Source organism: Grampus griseus (assembly GCF_964374135.1).
Source record: "Grampus griseus genome assembly, chromosome: 1".
Classification (NCBI taxonomy): Eukaryota; Metazoa; Chordata; class Mammalia; order Artiodactyla; family Delphinidae; genus Grampus; species Grampus griseus.
Genome location: NC_139017.1, coordinates 101,974,487 through 101,987,173, shown reverse-complemented (window position 1 = coordinate 101,987,173; position 12,687 = coordinate 101,974,487). Strand labels below are relative to the sequence as shown.

At 38.3% G+C, this 12,687-nt stretch overlaps 1 protein-coding gene across 1 annotated transcript in view; it reads right to left on the bottom strand.

Moving 5' to 3' along the window:
• The window catches only part of DIPK1A (divergent protein kinase domain 1A), a 119,282-nt gene that overhangs the window by 4,531 nt on the left and 102,064 nt on the right, over window positions 1–12,687 (bottom strand). The window contains exon 3 of the mRNA XM_082648469.1: window positions 6,431–6,538. Coding sequence (XP_082504595.1) covers window positions 6,431–6,538 — 108 coding nt within the window. The remainder of the gene's footprint in view (window positions 1–6,430; window positions 6,539–12,687) is intronic.

Here is a 12,687-nt window from a genome sequence, read left to right as displayed (position 1 = left end):
CACCATTTTACATTCCCACCAACAGTGGATTCCAGTTTTTCTGCCTTATTGCCAACACTTGTTATTTTCTTTTTTTTTTTTTTCCAGAATAAACTCACAGAGTTTTATTTTACTGAGCAATGCTTGTCCTGCATTGTTTTTACCACTTGTCAATATTTCACACTCTCTATACAACCAGAAGATGATTCCAAGGACACGTAGCAATCCTTCTTTTCTGGTTTTTTTGATAGTAGCCATCCTGATGGGTGTGAGGTGGTATCTCACCGTGTGCTTTTTTTTTCTTAGTTCTCCGACCATGTATCGAACCCACGCGTCGGCAGTGAAAGTGCAAAGTCCTAACCACTGTACTGCCAAACCATTCCCTAATTGTGGTTTTGATTTGCATTTCCCTAATGACCAGTGATGCTGAGCATCTTTTCATGCACTTATTGCACATTTGTATACCTTTTTTCGAGAATGAATCCGGCTGTTTGTTTTTTTGTTGAGTTTTAGAAGCCCTCTATATAGTCTATATATTAATCCCTTATCAGATATATGATTTGCAAATATTTCCTCCCATTCTGTGAGCTTCTTTTTTATTCTACTGATATTGTCTTTTGATGCACAATATTTTAAAATTTTCATGAAGTACAATTGGTCTATTTTTTCTTTTGTTGCCTGTGGCTTTGGAGTCTTATGCAAGAAATAATTGCCAAACCCAATGTCACGAAGCTTTTGCCCTATGTTTTCATCTAAGAGTTTTATTTTTTATTTTTCAAAATATTTATTTATTTATTTATCTGGTTGTGCCAGGTCTTAGTTGCGGTAGGAGGGCTCCTTAGTTGCAGCATGCATGTGGGATCTAGTTCCCTGATCAGGGATCGAACCCGGGCCCCCTGCATTGGGAGCACAGAGTCTTAACCACTGCGCCACCAGGGGAGTCCCTAAGAGTTTTATAGTTTTAGTTCTTACCATTAGATCTTTGATCCATTTTGACTTAAATTTTGAGAATGGTGTTAGGTAAGGGTCCACCTTCATTCTTTTGCATGTGTATATCCAGCTTTCCCAGTACCATCTGTTGAAAAGACAGGCCTTTTCCTATTGAATGGTCTTCGCACCCTTGTCAAAAATCATTTGAGGGACTTCCCTGGTGGCACAGTGGTTAAGAATCTGCCTGCCAATGCAGGGGACACGGGTTCGATCCCTGGTCCGGGAAGATCCCACATGCTGCGGAGCAACTAAGCTCACGAGCCACAACTACTGAGCCCATGTGCTGCAACTACTGAAGCCTGCATGCCTACAGCCCGAGCTCCGCAACAAGAGAAGCTACTGCAATGAGAAGCTGATGCACCGCAATGAAGAGTAGCCCCTACTCGCTGCAACTAGAAAAAGCTCGTGCGCAGCAACAAAGACCCAATGCAGCCAAAAAAAAAAAGAATCATTTGACCATATAAGTGAGGGCTCTCTGTTCTATTCCATTAGTCTATATATCCGTCCTTATTCCACTACCACATTGTTTGATTACTGCAGCTTTATAGTAAGATTTGAAATCAGGAAGTGAGTCCTCCAGCTTTCTGGTATTTTTTTCAGGATTGTTTTGGCTATTTAGGGTCCCTTGAGATTGCATACAAATTTTAGGACTTTTTCTATTTCTGCAAAAAATTGTCTTTGGGATTTTGCTCAGGATTGCACTGAATCTTGATCACGCTGGGTAACATTAACATCTTAAAAATATTGTCTTCCAATCTATGAACATGGGATGTGATTACATTTGTTTATGTCTTTAATTTCTTTCAGCAATGTTTTGAAGTTTTCACTGTACAAGTCTTTCACCTCCTTGGTTAAGTTAGTTCCTAAGTATTCTTCTTGATGCAATTATAAATGCAATGGTTTTCTTAATTTCTTTTCTGGATTGTTCATTGTTAGTGTATAGAAATGCAATTGATTTTTGTGTGTGGACTTTGAATTCATTTATTAGTTCTAATGATTTTTTTGTGGAATCTTTAGGTTTTTCTACAAATAAGATCATATCCTCTGTCAACAGGGATAACTTTACTTTTTCCTTTCCCATTTGGATACCTTTTATTTCTTTGTTTAATTGATCTGGCCAGAACTTCCAGTACTATGTTGCATAGAAGTGGTGAAAGTGGGCATCCTTGCCTTGTTCTTAGATGAAAAGCTTTCAGTCTTTCACTATTGAGTATGATGCTAACTGTGGGTTTTTCACATAAGTGTTTTTAGTATGTTGAGGTAGTTGCCTTCTATTCCTAGTTTGCTGTGTGTTTTTATCATGAATTTTGTCAAATGCCTTTTCTGCATCAATTGCGATGATCCTTTTTTTCTCCTTCATTCTGTTTATTTGGTATATTACACTGCTCAATTTTCCTATGTTGAACCAGCAAAAGTTAATAAGGATTAATGTGGGACTTCCCTGGTAGTCCACTGGCCAGTGGTTGGGACTCCGAGCTTCCACTGCAGGGGGCATGGATTTGATCCTTGTTTGGGGAACTAGGATCCTACATGCCTCATGGCGCAGCCAATAAAAAGAAGGACTGGTGCTAGCTCTTCTTTAAATGTTTGGTAGAATCTACCAGTGAAGCCCACACGTGCAGGGCTTTTCTTGTTGGGAGGCCTGATTACCAATTCAGTCTCCTTACTAGTTATAGGTCTATGCAGATTTTCTATTTCTTAGTAGGTTTTGTGTTTCTAGGAATTTGCCCATTTCATCTAGATTATCCAATTTGTTGGTGTACAATTGTTCACTGTACTCTCATATAATCTTTTTTATTTATGTAGAACTGATAGTAATGTCCCCGCTTCATTTCTGATTTTAGTTATTTGAGTCTTCTCTGTTTCTCAGTCCATCTAGCTAAAGGTTTGTCAAATTTTGTTGACCTTTTCAAAGAACCAACTTTTGGTTTCATTGATTTTCTTTATTACTATTTCTTTATTATTGTTTTTCTATTCTCTATTTCCTTTATCTCTGCTGTAATCCATAGTATTTCCTTCCTTCTGCTAGGTTTGGGTTTAGTTTGCTCTTCATTTTATAATTCCTTATGTTGTAAAGTTTGATTGTTTATTTGAGATCTTTCATATTTCTAATATGTTTATAGATGTAAATATAATTTTTAAAAAGTCAAATTACACAGAAAGATAAAAGGAAAAGTTCTACACCCATTTCTCTAATTCCCAGAATCAGTCACTATTAACTATCTAGCTATTTATCAAACTAACATTATATGGTGCTTTACTCTGTGCTACAGTCTACTAATTTATCTTACTCCCTATAACAACCTTATGCAGTAGATACTATTATTATCCTGATTTAACTGATAGAAAAACTGAAGCAGAAAGAAGTGAAGCAGCATGATGAAGGGAATACAATAGTGGCAAAGCCAACATATTAACCCAGGCAGTCTAGTCATGCTTATATATAAAAACCAAATATGACCATATTAATTGGTAATAATATTAATCACTCCTCTGCGTCAAACCCTCTAATTCAACCAGAATAAAGTCCAAAGCCCTTTTCACTGTCTGCTAGGCTTCTTATGAGCTGGCCTGCTTCTCCAACCTGATTTTTACCACTTACTCCCTGGGTCTCTATATCCCATCTACATGTGTCTTCTCTATGTTCCTTGAACCTATCAGCATTATTCCTGTTTCATGACCTCCTTCACTTGCTGTTGGTTTTGCCTGGAATGCACTCTCACTGATCTTCATACGGCTGGTTCCTTCACATCATTCAAGTCTCAGCGCAGATGTCACTTTAGGGAGGCCTTCCCCAACCCCCTACCTAGAATAAATCCCTCTTCCGTCATAGGTCACTCTCTAACCCATGACCCCATTTTATTTTCTTCACAGCCCTTACCAATGTCTGAAATGATCTTATATCTTTTTTAAATTTTTACTTATTTATTTATTTATTTATCTATTGGCTGCGTTGGGTCTTTGTTGCTATGCGCGGGCTTTCTCTAGTTGCAGCGAGCAGGGGCTACTCTTCGTTGCAGTGCACTGGCTTCTCATTGCGGTGGCTTCTCTTGTTGCAGAGCATGGGCTCTAGGCCTGCGGGCTTCAGTAGTTGTGACACGTGGGCTTCAGTAGTTGTGGCTCGTGGGCTCTAGAGTGCAGGCTCAGTAGCTGTGGTGCACGGGCTTAGTTGCTCCGTGGCATGTGGGATCTTCCCGGACCAGGGATCAAAACCGTGTCCCCTGCATTGGCAGGCAGATTCCTAACCACTGCACCACGAGGAAGTCCTTGAAATGATCTTATTTCTTTATTGACTCTTTTATCATCTGTCCTCTTTCACATGAAACATTAAGGCATATGAGGCCAGAGGCTTTGTCTGTCTTATTCCCCATGGTCTCTCCCAATGCCTTAAGCAGTACCTAGCACATAGTAGATACTCAAATATTGGACTTTATTTCAGAAATCCTCTTAAACATGGCTAGTAGTGTAGACTTAAAATCTATTTTAAATTTCTATAAGATGAATGAGTATTTATATTGGAAATTTAGAAATAATTTGAAGAAAAAAGATGAAAATAAAAATCATGCAATATTCCACTGCCCAAGGATAACCAGTGTTGATTGTTTTTTCTTTATAAATTTATTTTATTTATTTATTTTTGGCTGCATTGGGTCTTCGTTGCTGCGTGCAGGTTTTCTCTAGTTGCAGCAAGTGGGGGCAACTCTTTGCTGCAGTGCAAACCTGCTCTGCAAGTTTCTTAACCTTGTGACCTCTCTTGCTTCCGTTTCTTTAACAATAAAATGGAAATAATGATAATACCTCTTTCATAGGGAGGTTGTGAGGATCAAAGAGAAATACATGAAAAGTTCTTAGAACAGTTGACATATAGAAAACAATATAACAAACACCTGTGTACCTACTATCTTCACAACAGACCTTAACCTTTTGCCATATTTGCTTCATTTTTTAAAAAAAAAATTATTTATTTATTTTTGGCTGTGCTGGGTCTTCATTGCTGCACGCGGGCTTTCTCTAGTTGCAGCGAGCAGGGGCTACTCTTCATTGTGGTGCGTGGGCTTCTTATTGCGGTGGCTTCTCTTGTTGCAGAGCATGGGCTCTAGGCATGCAGGCTTCAGTAATTGTGGCATGTAGGCTCAATAGTTGTGGCTCGCGGGCTCTAGAGTACAGGCTCGGTAGTTGTGGCACATAGGCTTAGCTGCTCCGCGGCATGTGGGATCTTCCCAGACCAGGGCTCGAACCCATGTCCCCTGCATTGGCAGGCAGATTTTTAACCACTGTGCCACTAGGGAAGTCCCTAGGAAGTGTTTTTAAAAAGATTTAAAAAGGAAGTGTTAGAAGGTTGATTGCACTTGCTTTTACCTTAGGATATCGTGCTACTTAAGGAATTGCTTAGAGATCTGTTCTAGAATCTATTAATAACTAGTGATGGAAGCTATCAAGTTATATCTTTCCAATGGATTTTAACTTTTTTAAAAAATAAATTTTATTTATTTATTTATTTAGGCTGCATTGGGTCTTCTTTGCTGCGCACGGGCTTTCTTTAGTTACAGCAAGCAGGGGCTACCCTTCGTTGTGGTGCACGGGCTTCGCATTGTGGTGGCTTCTCTTGTTGCGGAGCACAGGCTCTAGGCGCGTGGGCTTCAGTAGTTGCGGCATGCGGGCTCAGTAGTTGTGGCTCATGGGCTCTAGAGCGCAGGCTCAGTAGTTGTAGCGCACAGGCTTAGTTGCTCCACGGCATGTGGGATCTTCTTGGACCAGGGACCGAACCTGTGTCCCCTGCATTGACAGGCGGATTCTTAACCACTGCGCCACCAGAGAAGTCCCGGTTTTGATGTTTTGTTGTATTTTCTTCTAGCACAATGGTGTCCTATTGTTTTAATTTATATTTCTTTGATGATAGGTGAGGTAGAACTTTTTTTTCATTATGCTTATCAGCTATTTATAGTTCTTCTTTTGTGATTTAGCTCATCCTGTCCTCTGCCCATGCCTCTAGTTTAATTCTTCATTCAGGTATGAGCTCAAATTTTATCTTAGAAAGGTCCTCCCTGTTCACCTCTTCTAAAACATATTTCTACCCTCACCATCCCCTACATTTTTCAACAACCCACCCTGTGTACAACCTATATAAAACACACTACGTTCTGTAATTTCCTTGCTTATTTATTTATCTATCAACTGTTTATGTTCCCCATCCCTCTGGAATAATGTGACTCACAGGGAAGTTATCTTATCTATCTTAATCACCACTATTTTCCTAATAACTAAAACAGTGTCTGGAACATGCTGGGAATAGGGGATTTATAAACATCTGTTGGATGAGTGAATCAACGCATGCACAATTGAAGTATTTAAAATGTCCTAAAGTTCTAGTTCAAGAATGCTCTTAACAATGCTTTAATTTAGTTTAAGGTAAAATCAGAGAGCACCATAAATCTGGACTGTTTATTCATAATGTCCATACCTGATTGTTGGGCTTGGTCGATAAGCATTTTCCAAAGTAAAGAGTTTCTGTGACACAAAGGCTATTACATGCGGGCCCATCAATAACTCCAGTCTTGTACTTGTCACACTAAAAGCCAGGAAATAGAAAAGTAGTTAATAGAAAAATGTTCTTAAGAAGAAACATATTAAAATATTTGCAAATTAAGCAATTGACAAAGGATTAATCTCCAAAATATACAAACAGCTCATGCAGCTCTATGTCAAAAAAAACAACAACCCAATCAAAAAATGGGCAGAAGATCTAAATAGACATTTCTCCAAAGAAGATATACAGACTGCCAACAAACACATGAAAGAATGCTCAACATCACTAATTATCAGAGACCTGCAAATCAAAACTACAATGAGATATCACCTCACACCAGTCAGAATGGCCAACATCAAAAAATCTACAAACAATAACTGCTGGAGAGGGTGTGGAGAAAAGGGAACCCTCCGGCACTGTTGGTGGGAATGTAAATTGATACAGCCACTATGGAGAACAGTATGGAGGTTCCTTAAAAAACTAAAAATAGAATTATCATACGATCCAGCAATCCCACTCCTGGGCACATATCCGGAGAAAACCATAATCTGAAAAGATACATGCACCCAGTGTTCACTGCAGCACTATTTACAATATCCAAGACATGGAAGCAACCTAAATGTCCATCGACAGACGAATGAATAAAGAAGATGTGGCATATATATAATGGAATATTACTCAGCCATAAAAAATAATGAAATAATGCCATTTGCAGCAACATGGATGGACCTAGAGATTATCATACTAAGTGAAGTAAGTCAGAAAGAGAAAGACAAATGTCATATGATATCACTTACATGTGGAATCCAAAAAAAAGATACAAATGAACTTATTTATAAAACAGAAACAGTCTTACAGATATCAAAAACAAACTTATGGTTACCAAAGGGGACAGAGGGGGGAGGGATAAATCAGGAGTTTGGGATGAACACACACACACTACTATATATAAGATAGATAACCAACAAGGACATACTGTATATAGCACAGGGAACTCTACTCAATATTCTATGATAACCTTTAAGAGCAAACAATCTGAAAAAGAATATATGTATATGTATAACTGAATCACTTTGCTGTACACCTGAAACTAACACATTGTAAATCAACTATACACCAAGAAAATTAAAATTAAAAAAGAAAAAACATATTAAAGACACCATAAAGAGATATCTATATTCTTTAAGAGAAAGTCCTATGATGAAAAGAATTCGGGCTTTGGATCAGGACAGACTTGGATTTGAATACAAGCTCTGCTCCTTACTAGCTATATAATGATGAGAGATCTTGTTGTGACTAGGGTGTGCATAGAATTTTGAAACTGTTTTTCCCACTTAGCGTGGCCTGAGGTGGTATGGTACCTACTCTCTGTGAGAAGGTAGGCATTCAATTTTTAAAAACGGCTCAATTTTAAAATAAAGTTTTAAATACCAAAATATTTTAAAATAACAAAATTAAGTCATGTCTGTCATCTTGTCCTCTTTGACATTGCCCCCAAAAAAGAAAAAGATGGGAATTCCCTGGCAGTGCAGCAGTTAGGACTCTTAGCTCTCACTGCCAAGGGCCTGGGTTCAATCCCTGGTCAAGGAACTACGATCCTACAAGCCATGTGGCACAGCCGAAAACAAAAAAGGAAACCAAACGCTTTGACAAAATAAGGTACCAGTGTAACCCTAAGGCACAATAAATGAGGATGGCCTGCAAAATACAGTGAAAATTACAGCAGAGTACAGAAGGATGCTGAGAGTAAATACCTGCTGTGACCTCACTTCTCAGACAAAGTTGGCGGAGCACTAAATAGGTGGTATACCAGAGGAACAGAACCATCACTCTGGTTTGCAATGAAAGTTTAAGGGGCGCAAGCTGTGGGAACTTCCAAGGACTCTATCTGGCATTGTAAAGTAGCGGGGCAAGGCAGTGCTGATTGATAAAATCCTTAAAAATGTTATCTATGTTGGAGGCAGTCTGTAAATAAACTAAGCATTGGGAGAGACTATATTATGAGCATCTCTGTAGTTGCTGGGGAGATAGCCTAAACCAATCTGTGTGAGTGTCTCCATCTCATCTTTTCTTCTCTTTTACCCCCCCCCCCCAACACACAAACTCTGGGCCACAGAAGTTTCACCACTTGCTCATTTCACTGTCCCAGTTGATTCTTGCAAATAGTGGTTGAAGAACTCCTTTCATTCAGTAATGAGTAATACTCAAAAGAAAACAAGCAGGTGATCTATACAGCAAATGTACAAGGAAAAGGAGGAAAGGAATAGGAAAAGGACATGTCAAATAAAGAAATTTTCCAGAAAAATACTGCCATGAAGCACACCAAACATACTGTTATGAATTCAAAGGACTTAATGAAACAGTTTAAAATAATGTCTCAAAGCAGAAGACATAATGAGAGACAAAAGAAGTAAATGTAAAATAAGCAAGCAGAACTCAAAAATTAAGAAAAAGAAAAAAATCGAAGAAATTAAAGTCACATTATGAATGGGGAAAAAAGGGGGGGCAGACAAAAATAACAACATAGTAAGACTTATGAGGGCTAGGTTGAAAAAGTGAGCAAAATGAAATGGAAATTTAAAAAGAACTAAAAAGAATTTGAGATAAAATTATAGATATAGAAGACAAAGGATATCCAGCATGTCCACGGGAGGGAGAATAGAACACGTAGAAAAGAAAAAATAATCAAAGTAGAATTCAAGAGAACTTCATGTAAGTGAGAGAAGTCTTTAATCTACAGATTGAAAGGATACACACTGTCCCAAGGAAACTGACACAGAATGACCCCTGTGACATATCCCATTGAATTTTACTGGACTTCAAAAATAAATAATTCTTTGAACATCCAGGCAAAAAGATCAAGACACTTTTAAGGGGAAATAAATCAGATTGGCCTCAGATTTCTCCATAGTCACATTCAAAGGTAGATAACAGTGGTGCAATGCCAGCAAAGTCTGAGAAAGGAAGTGTGACCTGCCTGTGTCCTAATTTTCTCATTTGTAAAAGGGGATGTACCTACTACTTGATTTATAGCATTATTATGAGCTATAATGGTTTAATGAGTATAGATCACCTGTGATTTCAATAAATGCTCAAAATAGCTCTTTTTATTCTCCATAGCCAAACTTTCTTACAGGTAAAAGGTGTTAAATGTTTTTGAACATGTAAGGATCAGAAGATAGAATTCCCATTAGCAACTCTTGAAGAACTATTAGAGAATGAATTTTAGGCAACCAAGAGATGAACAGAGAAACTGAACATGTAAGCCAGTTGAAATGTAGGACTGGGATGAAAACAACTGTGGAAATCTATTTCATAATAATTGTTAATATAGTATATGGTAGTTACTAGATACTTACCATGTGTCAGGCACTGTTCCAGTGCTGTACTTTTATTATGACAATAGCCCTGTGAGGTAGAACCTATTGTTATAGCCATTGTAAAAATAAGGAAACAGAAATAGCTATTAAGTAACTTGCTCAAGCTACAAAATGATAAAGCCAAGATTCCAACCTAGGCAGTCTGGTTCCAGAGCTCCTTCTCTTAATCACTACTATATATTGTTCAGAATGTTAATATTATAAATTATACCAGTAAAAGTAATAAAATTAACAAGAACCAAGAAGGAGAGATGGAAGATGAGAGATGGCAAAAGGATGTTGATTTCCTTACCTTTATTATTTTTTAAATGTTTATTTTATTTATTTATCCCCCCGCCCCCTTTTTTTTGGTTGAGTTGGGTCTTAGTTGAGGCACATGGAATCTTTGTTGAGGCATGCAGGATCTTTTTGTCACGGCACGTGGTCTGCTCGGGTTTCTCTCTAGTTGCAATGTCCGGCTTCTCTCTAGTTGTGGCACGCGGGTTCCAGAGCACATGGGCTCGGTAGTCTGTGGCACGGGGTCTCTCTCGTTGAGGCACACGAGCTCAGTAGTTGTGGCATGCGGGCTTAGTTGCCTGTGGCATGTGGGATCTTAGTTCCTCGACCAGGGATCGAACCTGCGTCCACTGCACTGGAAGGTGGATTATTTACCACTGGACCACCAGGGAAGTCCCTGATTTCCTTATCTTTAATATCCAAGGTGAAAAGATAATATTGGGCTTCCCTGGTGGCAGAGTGGTTAAGAATCTGCCTGCCAATTCACGGGACACGGGTTTGAACCCTGGTCTGGGAAGATCCCACATGCTGCGGAGCAACTAAGCTCGTGCACCACAACTACTGAGCCTGTGCTCTAGAGCCCACGAGCCACAGCTACTGAAGCCCAGGAGCCAAAACTAGTGAAGCCTGCGCAACTAGAGCCCATGCTCCGCAACAAGAGAAGCCACCGCAATGAGAAGCCCGCGAACCACAACGAAGAGTAGCCCCCACTCGCCGCAACTAGAGAAAGCCCGCGCGCAGCAACGAAGACCCAACACAGCCAAAAATAAATAAATAAATTTATAAAAAAGATAATATTTATATCTTATAAATCAAATAACAGAGACAGAAGTATATTCAAAAGTATAGAGATGACTAGTTGAAGAACTAATAATAATAATAATTAAAATTAGATGGAGTAAAGGAGATGGGATGGATGGAAGTATAATAATTTTGTCATTGCTTGTAGTGGGGAATAAATAGATATGGTCTAAAGCAATAAAGGATAAAGTATACTTTTAAAAGTTATAGTATAAGGCTAACCACTAGAAGAGCTAAAATCTGAACACAAACCTTCCTAAATTATCAAAAGGAACACGAGTAAAACACAGAAATATACACCCTCTAGAGAAAGATACAAACCAAATGAATCCTTAAAAACAAAGTAGGTTATAAAATGTGATACAGAACTAAGACATATCTATAAATGTCAATGGGATAAGCTTACCTATTATAAGAAAAATATCTTTAGAAAACAATGTCAAAAAAGTTGAAAATAAAAGATGGTACAGGTATACCAGCCAAATGAAAAGAGAAAAGTTAAGCCACAATGTTATACCAGATGAGGTTGAATTTTGGGAGGTGTGGGGGGGAGCATTAAAAAGGCAAAAAAGAAAAGCTCTTTATAATGCTAAAACATATAATCCACAATGAAGATATTACAATACTACAGTCATGAATTTCTATTAAGAATAAAGTAACATCAAAATTGATTCAGTGAAATCTATAAGAAATAGAAAAAGAAATAAACAGAAAGGCATTAGAAGTAGGAGACCCTAAATCGCTTTTCTTAGTCTATGACAGATAAAAAAGTTTACAAAAAAAGATACAGAAGAACTCAATAATCTAATAAGGTAGATCTAATTGCCCTGAGAACAAACAGACCTTTTCAAAAGCCCGTGGAACATTTACAAAATTACACCAAAACCTCCATACATTCCACTAAGTAGATATGGCAGAAGCAGTATGCTCCAATCACAATATGATAAAATTTGAAATTAACAAAAAATCTATCTGGAAAATTTTAAATATTCTTTTAATTCTTGAGTCAAAGAGAGAGCCTAAAATGAAATGTTAAGCAACTGGGAAATAAAAAATAATAATAAAAACAATTTAGGGACTTGCCTGGTGGCGAAGAGGTTAAGAATCCGCCTGCCAAAGCAGGGGACACGGGTTCGATCCCTGGTCCGGGAAGATCCCACATGCTGTGGCGCGACTAAGCCCGTGCGCCACAACTACTGAGCCCACGTGCCACAACTAGTGAAGCCCATGCACCTAGAGCCCGTACTCTGCAACAAGAGAAGCCACTGCAATGAGAAGCCCGCACACTGCAACAAAGAGTAGGTCCCACTCGCCGCAAGTAGAGAAAGCCCACTCTTAGCAACAAAGACACAATGCAGCCAAAAATAAATAAATACATTTATTTAAAAAATTTTTTTTTAAATATCAGAAACTAAAGCTAAAACTAATGATAAAATTAAAAAACTAGAGAAGAATACAAAGTCTTAATTACATTGGCTGTGTTTCTGTAACTGAGAGAATTCCTCTAATCTTCATCTCCTATTCTCTGCTTTAGATCTTCTTGTTCTTTTCTGGTTTCTGCAATTACCTTTTGTTTGCTCTTTCTCAGAATTTTCCCTGTCTGTCTGGTTCTCTTAGTCTGATGACATTATGCTGCTCATAGATCAATCTTGCCCACTTCTGGCTCTTGGGACAATGCAACCTATTAGAGGGTTGCAATGACTGGGCTTCCAATGATTGGGCTTCCTCTTGTGT